Source organism: Erpetoichthys calabaricus, chromosome 1, assembly GCF_900747795.2.
Source record: "Erpetoichthys calabaricus chromosome 1, fErpCal1.3, whole genome shotgun sequence".
Classification (NCBI taxonomy): domain Eukaryota; kingdom Metazoa; phylum Chordata; class Cladistia; order Polypteriformes; family Polypteridae; genus Erpetoichthys; species Erpetoichthys calabaricus.
This window is the reverse complement of record NC_041394.2, coordinates 54,635,979-54,653,530: the sequence shown is the minus strand read 5'-3', so window position 1 is coordinate 54,653,530 and position 17,552 is coordinate 54,635,979. Positions and strand designations below refer to the sequence as shown.

The 17,552-nt window shown below is 37.7% G+C and overlaps 1 protein-coding gene across 1 annotated transcript; it reads right to left on the bottom strand.

Moving 5' to 3' along the window:
• Window positions 1-604: 604 nt before the first annotated feature.
• c1h2orf68 (chromosome 1 C2orf68 homolog) lies at window positions 605-14,795 on the bottom strand. Its single transcript, XM_028799672.2, has 4 exons — window positions 14,552-14,795; window positions 9,555-9,670; window positions 2,857-3,002; window positions 605-2,300 (listed from the first exon to the last, which is right to left on the bottom strand). The coding sequence occupies exons 1-4, from the start codon at window positions 14,671-14,673 to the stop codon at window positions 2,178-2,180; spliced, it is 507 nt and encodes a 168-aa protein (XP_028655505.1). The 5' UTR covers window positions 14,674-14,795; the 3' UTR covers window positions 605-2,177.
• Window positions 14,796-17,552: the final 2,757 nt, after the last annotated feature.

Sequence of the window (17,552 nt, the reverse complement as noted above, 5' to 3'; positions counted from 1 at the left end):
ACTCAATAATTCAGTCTTGCTTGAATTTATTTGTATTTTACAGGATCGTGAGGAGTAAGTAGAAGAAGACAGAAAAGGGAGTACAGCATGTACTCAAGGAGGCCATTTGGTAACAATGTCTTTTTTTATTAAGGAGGCCATTTAGTAACAATGTCTTTTTTTATTAATAGTTTCACCTAACCTTTCTTCATCCATTTCACATCTCAAAATCGCCACCTGCCCTATTTCACTTGCTAGAACTCACAAACACTTGGTTGACCATATGGATTACTCTCAGGAACAAGTTGCCTCATCCAGACAATCTGGATCTTTCTTTAGAGAATACTTTTCCCTTCATCACAGCACACAAATTTCTTTAACTCCTATTGTAAAGAAAATATCAATCTCTGACAAAGCAAGAAATGTCACCATTATTATGCTTTTAAACTCTTGACACAGTTGATCATGACATTCTTACACAGGATTGAGAATTTAGCTGGCCTAATAGGTACTGCTGTTACTTGCTTCTTTCTGTTTACTGTTGAACATTGTGTTCTCAAGCTTTGGTGCTGGGACTATGTATGTAACCATTAGGAGATATAATTTGAAAATACAGTATTAACTTAGTCATAAGATGATGACGCAAGTTTATTTTTAATACTTGTTATATTTTTGCTCAAGTTCAGAAAAACACTTAACCATTTTTAATGGGGGGTAATTATATGAATAGTAATACAATAGTGAATGCTCTTAACTCAGCAAGCTTAAATTTTAGTTTATCTGAATCCAGATTTATTTGTTGATCTTTGACAAGCATTTAATCTTCCATCACATTTCTGTTCTTTGTTAAACTTGCTGTCTTAAGTTTAGAAATTGCAGGCAGTGTGGCGTAGTGGTTAAGGACTTCAAACCCTGCTTTGGTGGGTTCAAATCACGCTACTGATACTGTGTGACCTTGAGCAAGTCACTTGACCTGCCTGTTCATCCAATTGCAAAACCAAAAGAAATGTAAGCAATTGTGTCATACGTGTCGAGAGTCGCCTTGGATAAAGACGTCAGCCAAATAAGTAAATGTAGAAATATTGTAAAATGTAGGTAGTTTCTTAAGCTTTAGCAGCGTGAAAAACCAGCACATTTATCTCAAGAAGAACGGAGTACAGTAAGGCTGTTCAAACTGATCAGTTACTGCACTATAGTTAATTTAAAACATGGCATCGAAGATTACAGCTGGAACTAAGAATTGTTAGCATGAAATGCCAATTCTTAAATGACTTTACTGGCATCCATTTGAGAGCTGATTTTACAATCCTCCTTCTCACACAAAGTCATACATGGTTCAGCTTCCCCACACCCTACAAAATACATTAGTTCCTATACTCCAAGGAATAAACTAAGATGCAGCCCTCCTTAATATTCTGAGGATAAACAGAACTAATGAAGGGGTACGGGTTTATAGGGCAACCAATCTCTGCCTAGCAATTTCAGAGAAGCACCATTTGTTTCAGTATTTAATTCAAGGCTAAAGGCTCATTATTTTCTCACAGGATACTCTTGCTGTTGTTTTATAGCACTCCCTTATCTTGCATTTTCAACTGCAGTAATTGTTTTTGAATTGCCATTACTGTCTTCTCTGATTTCCTCCTCTTCTTGGTGTTTATGGTACCACTTGATTTGGCTTGGAGTGTACATGTCATCACATATGACAGACCGGTCCGTTTTCTGAAGTCTTTTGTTAAAATTAAATTGTCATCATTCAGCTATGAAAAGGTTCTTTTCAGAATGCTGCTGACCAAGGACAGTTTGAATTTGCACGTAAAGCCATCCTGTATGTACATGTTTATAGGTATCTTTTTATATGTACTGCATGATGCTTCTCTCTTTGTCTTTCGTTTATGCTGCATGTCATTTTGTATTTGTAGTTACTGTATAGTATATTGGGCTTATGAGTAGAAGTGCACTTCATAAGAATAAAACAAAATTAAAAGTGCATCCTGTAGATTCATATCATGGTGAACTGCCACACAAGAGCAGTAGTTTAGGCATGCTTAAAGTGCAGCTTTAACTATTTTATTAGGCCTGCCAGAGTATGTATGTCATTTTAAACAGTGCTGTTGACTGACGTACTGCAGCTTGTCAGCTCCTGGCTCTCAGGTTTCAGTGAGAAATACTCAACATCTGATTTGCCATCCTTGGTCAGTTCAGCGTTTCACTTTGCGCTTTTCAATCTCCTGCTGAATTCGCTGATAGAGAGTTGCTTTCATGCCAGAGTCCAAAATGTTTTCTGCTGCTACTAGTTCCACCACTTTGTGGGGGTCATCATCCTATGAGAAAATTGAAAGCAAAATATGTCATACAGCAGCAGTTAAAGAACTAGAAAGAATAACCACAGATTCTGTTTAATACACGTCTCTTCTTCCACACTCACGTCATGTTTGGCTGAGAGATGACACAACTAAAAATATTACATATTACATAATCTGAGTTTAAAATAGACCTCTACAACTCTTCTTAGAATTACTTTTTTTGTGTACATTCTGGACACATACACAATTAGCAGCATCCATCTATTTTAGAAGTTTCACTAAACAAAAAAAGAAAAACTGAATTTTGTAGATTTGCAAACAAGCCTGAGGTTTAAATAAACAGTCTGCTGCATGCACCCCTCCTTGTTTGTATCTTAAAGAAAACTGTACTTGCCATTAAATTGATGTATTCCTGCAGTTTAAACCCAAACCTATATATTTTGCAAAATTTAAGAATAGATGCCAACAGGCCATGTGCTGTGCTGTTTGGCTGAGTTCTTGTGGAGTCATGGCAACTTCTGTTCATCTCATACCTTTAAAATACTGAAGTTACTCTAAGTGAATTTACCCCTACCCTGTGTATTATAAATGAGGAGACATCACCACTGTCTGCTTCATATTCTAGGCAGAAGAGCTCTGTTCCATGTAGTTCTGGATCTGCGCTAGAGCTGCTTTCATTGGATTCTTCATTTTCCATGGCTTGAGAGATTTCTGTTCCACCTATAATTAATTGTATGGTATAAATAACAGGATTAAATTATGCTATTGTAATACACAGTATCTATCAAAAGTTTTATCCACTTTGGATTGTCCCACACTAAATGTATAAAAAAATGTTATTTTACTAAATAATTTTAAGATGTCACGTTGTAAATATGCAAAAATTTCCATGGCAAGAGGCAAATATTATTTACCGTTACTTAAAAACAAAGACAATGTTCTCCTCTCCGCTCCCAGAGTTACGAGTGGATAGCACTTGAACACATTAAAAATCAGGTGTAATTCAGATCACTCAGACTGTATTCAGAGGTGGATAGAAGTAGAACGCGACCACATTGATAACAAGTTTAAGTGAAAGTGTTCTGTATCTGCATAAAACAACCGGAAGGGGATTTGAATGTTTTGGGCGATTGGGGATTTGACATCAGATCTGTCTAGACACAATGCAGATGACTGGAGACACTTTATCTAAATTTATTTATTTGAAAGCAAAACCGAACGGAACACAACTCAAATGAAAGGAAAAGGCAAAACAAATACTAAGAAATTAATTCAAGAAACTCATCATTCCACTGAAAGAAGACAACTCTTTACCCTTAGAAAGCCCCGTCTGAAGTAGTTCTCTATACAGTATAGGAAAAAACAAAGTAAAATAAAAAGTTTGATACAGGCCCAACACCTTTACTTTAGGATTACATTAATACGCTCTTGAGAAGTTCTGTACATATCCTTACGATATAGAGCTCCACTTTTCCACTGAGTTAGAGAGGGTAGATTGGGATTCTGGCCATTAAGCAAAATTTAGTGAGACGTAGGATATTACAACTAATTTTCTGAAACACACTTTAATCCCACCTGCTATTTCTCCAAATAAATGCTGAAGAGTTACAAGTGATTTTAAATCCAAGGTTATGTAAAAGATGTACAAAAATATTTGCCGAAATTGTTTGAATGTGGGACACTTCCAAAACTTATAAGCTACTGCAGCAGCTGCTTCATGACCTTGCTCACAATGTGGATTTTGCCCTGGTATATGTTAATGAAAGCAAGCCATACTAAAGATTGTTTGACTAAATAAGAACTTTAACAAAATGAAAATGACCGATTTAACAAGATGCCACACAACAAGTGTTCAAAATAATAGACCATAAAAACTAAGACACTGATTAAACAGCCAGCAATTGGGACACACAGACTATTACTTTTTCAACAATATATATTGAACTGTTTGCATCTTGGAACTAATAGTAATGCAAACTGGTAAGTATTTAAACTCTGCATCTTTACTGATTTGAATGTTGTATCTTTTACATAATTTTTTTAGAGAGGTCTTAAAAGGGATTTCTAGACATATTTTTGGAATGTAAAACAACCTTAGCAACCTGGGAAAAGAACACAATTTTGTAATGCAAACATGACAGTAGGTTGAAGATTATTGATTATTAATGGAATCACAGTTAACTACAAAAAAATCAAGACAGGTCTTTTTAAGTTTGGGATGTGTGTTGCACAGGAAAGGAGAGAAACAGACAGAAAGGGAAGATTGTCACCAGCACCCAGATAAAATGTCTGCATTCCCACTGACACCCTCAGATATAATATCTCTGCAAACTAAAGAAAACTTCAAAACCTCTATTCACCTAGGCCTTAACAGACTCATCATCAGTATGTTTATTATTCTTTAATAAGACTTTTCAAATATATTTCCTATTCCTTGCTAGTATTGGATTTACTGTGTTTTATTACGTTTGCTTTATTGCAATTGCAAGTTTATATTGTTCAGCTGGGTCAAGGTATAGTGTTAAGAGCGCCTAGTGTGAGAGTTTGCTATATTCCCACATAAGGTAGGGGTTGAGAAGGGATGCCTCCAACAGTATCAATAGTCAATTGACACCTACTTTGGTATGTGGCACAGGTGTTCAGTGACATTCAACTCTGAAAATAACACTTTGTTCTGCTTATGCCAAGCTTTGCTTGAGGTAGCTGTCCACATGTGGGTATGCCATACACCTGGGACACTGTAAAGCAGCAATGCGAAAGTCTCATTTTGATTGAAGCAGATGTACACGTGGGATGCTATAAAATAGCTACACAGAAGTCTTAGTTTGCTTAAGGCAACTGTCCATGTGTAGGGAAAACTGTACATGTGAGGCTCTATGAAGCAGATATAAATGTAGTATTCCTATGCACATAATAGATAGCCAGAAATATGTAGTGTAGGCAAAGCAAAATAGTGGAATACAGAAACTTCCATGATAATACACCTAGGTGCACATTAGACAACTGTAGGTAAGACATGCGTGATCAGTGAACAATTTTTAGCTGAACCATGGTATACTTGATGCATATTTTATCCCATTCCTTTTTTAATTCAGAGATTTATCCCCATCATTGCCCAAGATCATTAAGTGGTAAATTCTTTAAAATATTTTCATACTGTCTGATTCTTCATCTACACTAGCCAGTTAGCCAGTGATATCTCATTGATAGATTTGTTGAAAAATGAGAAGATGGGCAAGTTGATTCTAATCACTTACGCCATTAAGGGTTTTTGGCATTATAGTGCCTAAATTACACACCCAAAAATAAACATCTATTATTCTGCTTATGGAGGGTTGTATTCACTTCACATATCTTTCTATTATAAAAGGAAATCCTGTGACGAGACATTCTCGGAGATAATTTAAAGTCCCACGAGAGATAATTTCAAGTTCTGTGAGACAAGACATTATGCAAAGAGATTTGAAAAGTCCTGCCCTCCTCTCTCCATTACAACCAAACACATGGTACAATCATTTCTCATTCGTGTGAATGCTATTGTCAGACACAGTTCATGTGCTCTCAGCTCCTATAAATTATTACGTTTTCCACATTTAAATTCATTTATGAAAAGTACTCAGTTTCATCCTTTAAAGAAGCTTTTCTGGACGGTATTTTTAGACATACAATTTATTTGTTTCCTTCAATGTGGTCCTTTTATGGACAATAATTTTATACGTTCAAGATGACCCGTCAAAGACTAAGCAAAGAAGAAAGGGCAGCACAATGAAAAGGGGCCCAAAAATGTTGGGAGAGAAAAGAATTCAAAAAGAACAATAATAATCTAAGTGCAAATTCGGAAAATAAGGAAAGTAATAATCAGCCCGGAACAAGTGGATTTGAAAACCTAGCGTAGAGTAGAAGACAAAGTAGAACATTGTAAAGAGGTTCAAAAATGTTGGCGCGATACACATGCAGAGCTGGTTTGAGATTATGAAAGTAATAAAATTCGAAAGTCTAAAAAAAAAAATAGTAAAGATCGCATGAGCGCTAACAAACGGAAATTATTACTCGGTGAAGTAACAGAACAGTGAAATGAGATCGAATATATGGACATAGGTGATATGACAGAAGTATGTAGATATTGTTCAGCTTTAAAGTTTAAGTCAGAGCAAATTTGTGTTGCCATCAGGAAAAAGTAGTGTTTCTTCCCAATGAAGAGGCGTATCCACGTGAATTAAAAGATTTCTGGTTTGGTGAATGTGAAATCCACAAACACTACAGGCAAAATATCTGAATCTACAATAATCTGTTCGTGTTTGCATCATTCAATGCTCAGAACATAGATTTACACAATTCAGGACCATACGCAATGAGAATATGTGGTCCCACAACAATTAAAGCTACTACAAGTTTAATTTTGAAGAAACCACAATTCGGTCAGGTTTATATTTATGATGACGGAAAAGCGATGCAACATAGAATCTAAAGAGTTAAACGATCAGACATATTAGAAATTCTACAGCCAATAATGGATACAAATTCATACGTCCAAAAGTATCGCACTTTACACGAAACGTAGTAAACACGGACAAAGACGTTTTCTTGGATTTCTATATGAATATGAAAGATCACGCTCGTATATATAATAAACTAACATGTGACGAATTGTCAGCGATAATAGTTCCGAATGACTGAGATATTAAAGACAGAGTTGATATTCGTGTTTATCCAAAAGCACAGCATGATTCATCATTTCTGTCTTAATAATTCGCCTCAATCCGATCCTTTACTCTTTCCTTGCTTTTCCCTGACGGTGAAACAGGATGGTCCTACAATATGAAACACACAAATTCAGAAAAACGAATAACCCCCACACAATATTTTGTTGTTTGGTGAAAGTGAAATCCACATACGCAAGCTGCAGAGATGTGAAGTGGCTGGTGTGCAGCGCAGGCAGGAAGGTTGGCGAGCAAAGCCCCCTAGTTTTTAAAAGATTTGTTTCACGCCAATATCAACTAAATAAAACGCAACAAAAAATGGAGTTTTAGGAAATTCTCTACAAAATAAAAAACATTTTGACGTACATAACCAATAAATGTAATGGTGCACAACACTGGAATCAATTTTCTTTTTGCCGCCACCTGTTAGTTATTGTACCAAGTTTAGATATCATATCCCAAAAAATTGCATAGTTATACAGTTTAGCACAAAGTGTCCCTCTTTTTGGCAACATTTGGTATTCCATTTTGGAAACATTTAGTCTCTTTCACTAAACAATCTCTCAAAACAAATATTGCAGTTATGTTTTTATTTTTTTAGAGAAAATATTTTGTGTGTGTGTGTGTGTATATATCACTCTGAAACAAGAAATAATTTGTAATTGTAAGTATACTTATATTCTCATCCGAAACCTTTACTTTCCATACTTTTTCATGGTAGACCCTGAAACAATTTCTGACAGAGAAACTTTACGTTTTGTACAATAGATTGGAGTTTTTATGCTGCAATTTATAAATCTTTCCCTGCCTTCTGTTGCAGTTGTCCCACAAAGGCTTAGTGTGTTTTTAATTATTAATTTTTTTTGTTGCAGATGCCTTTATCATGCATGTCACATCTGGAATAAACTAAGTACAAACATACATTTTCTTACCACCTTCTTCCAGTTCTGGGTAATGAGGTGGAGGCAATGCCTTTCCATGCAGCCCAAGGCACAGGGCAGCAAATAGCTCTGGACCAGGCCTCAGAGCTAGTCACACCTACACCTAAACATACAGGAGCCAAATAAAGAGTGTTCACACAACCTAAATATTGCATTTTTGTTATACAAGTTGAAAACTGGCATACTCAAAACAGCGTCCTGGAAGTGACATTCGATCAATTGGTGAAATATGCGGAATCCCCACATGAAACTATGAGTTGCGCAGCCCTATGTGACACAAGTATATTTGATCACAGAGTTGTTCCCTATGAAATTTTAAACGTCTTGATTCAGTGACATTCGATTGAGGGGGTCCCCATCTCCTTGAGAAACTGTAGGCACTGCAGTGTGATTCATTGACATTCAATTGAAAGGGGACCGCATCACCTCATGAAACTGCATGCATTGGGGAGTGATATAAGTATATTTGATCAAAGAGCGGTTCCCCGTGAAAGATCATGTGGTGTGATTCAGTGATGGTACACTGCCAGTACTCCCAATTTGAGACTGGAAGAGCACTGCTCAGAAAACTGATATATGGAGAAAGTGCAACAAACAGCCTCTGGGAATAGTAATTAAACACATGATGCTTGAACTGTAAAGCATCGTATGGCCGTGCTTCAAAGTTATGAAGCTATGAACAATACTTACAAATCAAGCATAGCATTAAATCCGTCAACAAACGCATCTTACTCAAGGTCATATTTTGTGTCATTAGCATTCTGTAACTCTTCTAGGACTTGTTTTGTTTTTATTTTGTTTTTGAAGAAGACAATTCCCCAAGTCTTATTGTGGGTTAACCAAACAAACACTCACCATGCATTCTGACAAAAGCTTGAACATAATGACGTGTAAAGATGAGCGCTCACACATGCAACTTATTTCACACCTTTTACGCACAGCTGTGACATGTAATGACCAATAATAGTCAATTATATAGTACATCATTAAAATATTCTGAATTCTCAGCTATAGTGGCAACGAGCCTTTCAATATATGTGGCTTAATGTAGTGGAATCTTGGATAAAAGCAGGTTCACTCAGCTGTGCTGAGCTTCTCGCCTTGGCGTATACGTATGCAAATCACTTTTTACTAATGAAAGACGGCAGACAATATGGAAACTTACGATTTACTTGAAAGAAGCCACCCTTGCGTATGTAAAAATGCTATTATTAGTTTTGATTGATATGTGGGTTTACTGAAACATACACATTCAACTTTGAAATATGGTGGTGTTCTATGCATAAAAAAATTTAATTTGTGTAAAGAAGAAATGGTGTGTTACTGGAAGATTAAATTTTGAACTTAATAGCTCAAAGATGCTACTACACTATAGAGATTTCTAAACTTAAAAATTCCCTGGCATGTTCCATATATTGAAATAGGTTAAAAGAAATTATGGATAGAGGTTTTTTTCTCTATTTGACTGGGTAGTTTACCACTAAATTCCTATGATATCTTAGATCTGTAAAAGCGGTTTAAAAAAAACAAAACAAAAAAAAACGTTTGACTTGCATGTGTAAACACCTCACATATATTTCAATTTACACTAGTTGGCATGTGAGCTTTTAAAAAACAAACTATATATTTACTTCTGCATCGGGGGTGATAAACCTGAATGTCTGGCCTTCGAGGCCGGGCAGGACCACTGCTGTGTCTTTTCTTCTGTTTCTCTTTTGCTTCTTTCACCTCTTTGTCATAGTCATCCCTAAAGAAAGGCACAGAAACGTTATAACACATTTAAACAGTCAGATGTCTACCGCTATACTAGCAATTAAAAACTAGTACAGAAATTAACTGAGAGCAAGCTAGTGTATAATGGAATAATGCTACTTAACCACTTTTAAGTAAAATAAAAACAAAAAGTGTCAATTAAACAACAACTGCCATTAGAAATCCATCCATTTTATAACCCACTGATCCATTTTAGGGTTTCAGGAAAAAGGTGGCTGTCGTCGGCAGTCAGTTCTCATCACCTCCTCCAGCTAGCCTGCTCCCTCCTGAACACACCACACAACATTCTCCAGTCCACCTGATCTCATCCCCTAACATCTCCTAAAGGCTCTCTCTCCCTCTCCTTTTCTGCCAATTGCATACATTATCACCTCACTCGGCATATTCATTTTTCCTGCATTGTTTAAACAGGACCTTACAAATCCTCTCCTGAAGAAACCCATTCTTGGTCCATCTCAAGCAGGTAACTACAGACTGGCTTCTCTACTTTCCTTTCTATCCAAAACACTGGAATGTGCTATCTCTAAACAAGTCTCTTCCTTTCTTTTATAATGCAGACTACATGACCCTAATCAGTCAGGATTCAAGAACGGCCATCCCACTGAGACTGCTGTACTCACTATTGACACATTATGGCAGACTAAAGCTACCAACATGTCATGTCATTTGTGCTCATCCTGCCAGATTGCTCCTCTGCCTTTGACACAGTCAATCACCAGATCCCCCTTGCCACTCTCTCTGACCTTGGCAAAGACGTACGTACTTGCTATTCTAACTCATCCATTTATTAAGTACTCCATCTCTGTTCAGCTTGGCTTTCTACTGCTAACACCCGCCAAGTTGATATGCAACCTTGGGGTGTTGATTGATGACCTGCTGTCCCTCTGGGACCATGTTGCTACAGTTTGTCTGTTTTGCAGATTTACTTTTTACAGTATACGTAAGATCATATTGTGTCAGTTAGAATATGTAGGATAACTCCTGATCTAGGCTTTGGTCTTGTCACAACTTGAACTACTGTGACTGTCTGCTGGCAGGAGTACCTGCATGTGTCACCAAGCTATGTCTGGTGTTCGACCAACAGAGGCAGGCTTATGTCACTCCTCTGTTCACATTCTTGCCTACCGAGTAGTCAAAGGGTCAGCGCCTATATATATGTAGACACTTGTGAGGTTCAATGCTCCTTCTCAAGCACTCAGATCTGTTGTTGAACGGTGTCTGGAGATACCGTCACTGTGTGATATCAAATCAAAGTCCAGATGTTTTTCCATGTGTAGCTTCTAGCTAGTGGAACCACTGCTCACATCCTACCGAACTGCTGACTTCCTCAGTGTGGTTAAGAAATGTTTGAAGGCTCTTTTGTTTGGTGAATATATCTGTTAGGTTTTGTAATATAGGAATTAGTAACTTGCTTCTTTTGTTTCTGTGCCCTTCACTTGTGATGATCAATTTTGTAACCTTGTTCTGTAACACTTGTTTCCAAACAGTCCCCAGACTGGGGTTTACTCAATTATGTTGACCTCCTTTGTAAGTTGCTTTGGATAAAAGCATCTGCTAAACGATTAAATGTAAATACAAAATGGATGGGCACAACAAGGGAACCAACCCCTGAGCACATTCATGCACTGCCACTCATTCACATATGGCCAATGTAGAGTTTCCAGTTATTGTAAAAGACATATTTTTGTTATATGGAAGGAAAACTGGAGTACTCTGGGACACCTTCATGCAGACACATGGGGCCTGGATTCAAACCCCAGACACTGGAGCCGAGAGAGAGCAGCACTATCACAATGTCACTGTGCCACCCCACTTAAAATTTCACCTCCCACAAAACTGATCTCAAGGCAGTTAAAATGACTTGGCTTCTGTCAACATTCTTAACTCTGGTCATCTGGTGTCTTACAGCATGTATGAAATAAGTTGCACCTCTATTTGTATTTTACATAAAATACCAAATCTTATTTCCATTTACAGTGACCTCCACTATTATTGGCACCTTGTAAAAATTAGTAAGAAGGGTTACAAAAAAATCCCTGTTTGCTGAAGAACTGTCATCTTGCACTGAAAATATGAGAAACATCCGACTTTTAATTGAAATAAGTTCATTCAAAGAAAAACAAAGCCCTCATCCATTAATAAATATTTTTAACAAAAACATGTGTATGTTTGAATTTAATGTGAAACAATGTAACTGAAGCATATTTCCCATTTAAATTTGACATTGTTAAGTTGATTGGAGTGTATAGGAACTTTCTGGCTGAAATCAATGACTGATGAACTGGGATACAAATGTGAGGAGACACAGAACCAAATTTCCTTAGCCAACCATCGTCACGGCAAAGAAAAGAGAACACTCAATCCAAATGAGGGAGAAGTGTGTTGCTCTTCATAACTCAGGGAATGGTTATTAAAAAATAACTACTTGCCTGAAAATGCCCATTTCTACAGTTAGGGCAATAATAATAAAGTGGTCATCAACTGGATCTGCGACAAACTTGCCTGGAAGAGGACCCAAGTTTATTTTACACCCACGAACAGTGAGAAGGATGGTAAGAGAGGCAATAGCATCTCCAAGGATCACTGTTGGGGAATTGCAAGAAAAAGTAAAATCCTGGGGTTATCAAATCTCCATGCCAACAGATTATTTGGAAGCTTTGCCAGAAATAATAATTTTCCATAAGTTATCCACAAATGTAAGCGCCTGAAGTTTATAAAACGTTACTACAACTTTGACTGGAACCATGTTCTATGGTCGGATTAAAAAAAATGAACTTTTTGGCAGTAACACACAAAGTGAGTCTGGTGTAAAAAAAGAAGGATGGCTATAATGAAAAGAACCTTGCCCCAACTGTGAAATCTGGTGGATGTTCTGTGATGTTGTGGGGCTGATTTTCCTCCAAAGGCCCTAGAAACATTGTTAGGGTACATGGCATCATGGATTCCATGAAATATCAGGGGATTTTAAATCAAAAACTGGCTACCTTTGCTAGGAAACTAAAATTGGGTCATCATTGGATCTTCCAGCAGGATAATGATCCGAAACACATGTCCAGATCATCCCTGCAATGGTTAACTGACCACAAAATCAAAGTTCTGCCATGGCAATCTCAGTCCCCTGTGGAGTGAGCTGGAGGAGAGTACACAGGAGAGGGACTAGGACCCTAGATGAGCTGGAGAGATTATGTAAACCAAAATGGTCTCAGATGCCATGCTCTGTATTCTCCAACCTTATAAAAGGTTACAAGAGAAGACTCTGTGCTGTTATATTGTCAGAGCGAGGTTATACAAAGTATTAAATGTAGGGGTGCCAACAATTGTAGCACATGTGTTTTTGTTAAAAATATTTATTTTTTGATGAGGGCTTTGTTTTTCTTTGAATGAACTTGTTTCAATTAAAAGTCAGGTATTTCTCATTTGTTCAGTGCTACCAATGTTGCTCTAATCCAGTTATCAATTTTCTTTTTCATGCTACCTACTAGAACAAGGAGTTTAAAATTCAGCTGTTCCATTCTCAGCTGAGGGTTAGAATCGATGGTTTTTTGGAAGGAAACCCATCACTTCAAATGGTCCCGTTTCTTATCCTAGCAACAAAAGCAAAGTGGGCAGCAAATCGTGAACTTCCCCTTGGGATTAATAAAGTATCTATCTAAATCATTTAACATTGGAGATTAACAAAAGCTAAGCAATCACCCAGATTTTGACTGAACCCTGATATCTGATCCATAAGAATGAAAAGAGAAGCAGCACTGACATGGCACACTCTTAACAAATGCCTGGGACGCAGACAAAAATGTCACTGCACATGTGCAGGGATGAGATATCATGTGGCAAAAATCTTGCTTGCTCTTCCACGAAATAGATATGGGGGATTTATATGGTGAGAATATCTGACAGATACTGTATGAGAGAAAAAAAAAATCTAACATTATCTAGTGAGTTATTGTACATGTCACTGCCCCCTTTATCCAAAGCATCTTAAGAAAAAAAAAACAGAATACAGTATAGCAGAACTTTAGATACATTTGTTAGTGCTGGGGTACAAACAGATTACTGACTTGCTCACTGATCAACAGTGACTCAGAGGTGAGAACTGAATGGCCAGCTTTAGGGTTTAAAGTGTAACATCCAAGCCAATACATCACACTCCCAGGTTTCAAGTTTTTGTTTTACTTAGTACTTGATGTTTCATTGACAGCGATTTGCAGATACACTGATTAACACTGTATACAATTTCTTAAACACAATGTCCTAAGTACACACTAGTGTTTTTTCAGTTCTTGGCCAAAATAACAAGAGAACTAGACAAAGAAAAACACTATAGAAATAGTATACTTTTGATTCAGTAAATGTCAATAAAATAACAAGAGAACTAAATAAAGAAAAACACTATAGAAAAAGTATACTTTTGATTCAGTAAATAAATAACAATAAAATTTCGCTCAGATAGTACATGGGAAGATCAAAGTATTGAAGAATGGCGAATGAAGACAAACTCCTCACTGCTTTAGCCTACATGCGAACAATATTTAAAACCAAAACATCTCTTACCTACATTTCCATGTCTATTATTAGGGTTGAACTCACCAGACCAAATTTGTGCAACTAACGGACAGTAATGTGGGAGAGAAATATATGGAAAGGCGCTATATTTCATTAGTCCTTTAAAACTCGAGTTTGATGCACATGCGCGTTATCATCACTTGGTCCCATCAACCTCTTAAGTGCCAATTTTAACCCTTTCATTTAGTACATTCCTTGTACGATTCACAAACAATCGCAGGCAGAAAAAAAAAACTGTACAAACAAATGGGTACAGTACAAATGCCGCCAACAGAAAAGAATATAACCGAACCTGGCGATTTGATTTCTGCGAATATGGCGCAAAAAACCGTGGTTCATATCCAGTCTTCCCCCGGGCTTGAATCTCAGCTCCGTCCCCGTCGCAGCAGAACCTGTCTCCTGTACCACATCCATCTCTATCTGTTAATCCGACATCGAAAAGAGTTATTCGGATGGTATCTTCCCTTGCCTAAATAAACCCCCCACCCCACAGCATCCCCGCCTCCCTCGTTGTCTCAACAACAAGAAACGCAGAAAGACTACGGCTCGCGCGAAGCGGCAGTCCGACCGGCTAGTTACCCGGAGTGACAACTCGAGTCTTCAAAGTACACTCTGGTGTGTGCATAGAATAAGATGGCCATCCGTACAGTTTCTGGGTAGCTATAGTTAAGGGGCCACGGAACCAGAGACCGTTGTAACATTATGGGATAAGCATCAGTCGTGAGACCAATAGAACTAATCACATAGGTGAACCGTGGTTAATATTAAACAACACTATTAGAAAATAAACCCAAGTAACATAATGATTTTAAAGTTTTTTTTTTCCAATAAGCATATCAGTTAGTGAAATTCCAATAAACAGGTAAAGTCTAAAATTGTGAGGTTGAATAGAGAAGGCTATTATTTACATGTCTAACTGGTGTTCACTGCACGCACTGTATAGCATTGCAGTCTGGCTTTTTATTATTTGTATAGGTGACGTTCATAATTGTTGAGTTGATATGCGTGTGTCTTCGGTGAAAGTAGTAAGGTTAGAGTCTTAATCCCTCTGACTATACACTCACCGGCCACTTTATTAGGTACATCTTGCTAGAACTGGGTTGGACCCCATTTTGCCTTTAGAACTGTTGTAATTCTCCGTGGCACAGATTCAACAAGGTGAACGAGGTGCTGGAAAATTCCTCAGGGTTTTTGGTCCATATTGACATGATAGCATCACGCAGTTTTTGCAGATTTCTCAGCTGCACATCCATGATGCCAATCTCCCATTCCACCACATCCCAAATGTGCTCTATTTGATTGACTGTGGAGGCCATTTCAGTACATTGAACTCATTGTCATGTTCAAGAAACCCGTTTCAGATGATTTGAGCTTTGTGACATGGTGCGTTATCCTGCTGGAAGTGGCCATCAGAAGATGGGTACACTGTGGACTTAAAGGGATGGAGCAGCAATACTCAGGTAGGCTGTGGCATTTAAATTATGCTCTGTTGGTACTAAAGGGCTCAAAGTGTGCCAAGAAAATACCACCCAGACCATTACACCACCAGGGCAAGATGGCAAGGCAGGGTGGATCCACTGACACCGAGGAGATTGTTCCTCCCCCACACTATGCGACTCTTCAATTCCACCCGCGAGGGTAAACGTTAACATTATACGAAGTTATTGTCTGTCTGTATACCTGCATTGTTATCACTCTTTAATTTAATATTTTCTGTATCAGTATGCTGCTGCTGGAGTATGTGAATTTCCCACTGGGATTAATAAAGTATCCTATCTATCTATCTATCTATCTATCTATCTATCTATCTATCTGTCTATGCTTTCATGTTGTGGACGTCAAATTCTGACCTCATGTGAATGTTGCTAGCAGAAATTGAGATTAATTTTTTCAACATATTTCCAATCTTGTGTTGTCCAATTTTAGTGAGCCTGTGCAAATTGTAGCCCCAGTTGCCTGTTCTTAGCTGACAGGAGTGGCCCCTGGTGTGGTCTCCTGCTCGACGTGTTGTGTGTTCAGAGATGCTCTTCTGCATACCTTTGTTATAATGATTGGTTATTTGAGTTATTGTTGCCTTTATATCAGCTCGAACCAGTCTGATCATTCTCTTCTGATCTCCGACATCAACAAGACACTTTTGCCCAGACAACTACAACTCACTGGATATTTGACCTTTTTTGGGTCATTCTCAGTAAACCCTAGAGAGGGTTATATGTGAATATCCCAGTAGATCCGCAGTTTCTGAAATCCTCAGACCAGCCCATCTGGCACCAGCAACCATGCCGTGTTCAGAGTCACTTAAATCACCTTTCTTCCCCATTCTGTTGTTTGGTTTGAGTTTCATCAGATCTTCTTGACAACGTCTACATGCCTAAATGCATTGAGTTGCAGCCATGTGATTAGGTGATTAGATACAGTATTTGTATTAAAAAGCAGTTGAACTGGTGTACCTAATAAAGTGGCTGGTGAGAGTATAAGAGAACAACAGACGTAGTTGGTACTTATTTTGTTTGAACTTTCAGAGTTCATTCTCACATTCAAGAATACTAGTGAAGTGAAAACATCATGCACGCCCAAATAAACCTGCATCTTGCTGCTTTCACCCTCAAATAACTTTGGCAGTGATGCTGCGCAAGGACACCTGCCTAAAAGTGTGACCGTAAAACAATTGCCAGGCACATCACTCACGCTCTAAATGTAACTCGCGCTTACAAAATGTGCCGAAAACGTAACTTGCATTTACAAAAGCCGTGCTGCAAACACACAGACTTCAGGCAGTAATCTAAGTCAGTAAATACCTGTCACTTCACAGGGACCTGGAGAACAAGTCAAAAATATTTCAGCCAAGCTTCACTCCATCATGCTTTGCCGTGCTGTCTTTTTCCTTTAATATTCTAATATCCTTTCTGCACTTTCCTAACATTAAATATTTCAAACTTTCTGAAATAAGACACTGGCATGACCGAAAACACATATCTACAGTTTTTCAGGGATTCACTTTGACGCTATTACGGGTTTTAAAAACGTAGTGTTTGGAAGCCTATGTAAGTAACAACCCCGAAATATGCGTCGCTTAGAGTCGAAACAAGGGCTCCCGAGACCTCTTTTCTTTTTTTTTTATAAATAATATCCAAGAGTATCATGTACCTTAAAAAGTTTCATCACACCGGCGTAAATAATTTTTTCCCTAAGGCTTTTCTTTCAAGGAAGGCAGAATTTTCTGGCTTCGAAACCAACACAACAATGTTAAGTCGAATGTTATGCTTGAATTAATATTACGTAGTTAGCATTAT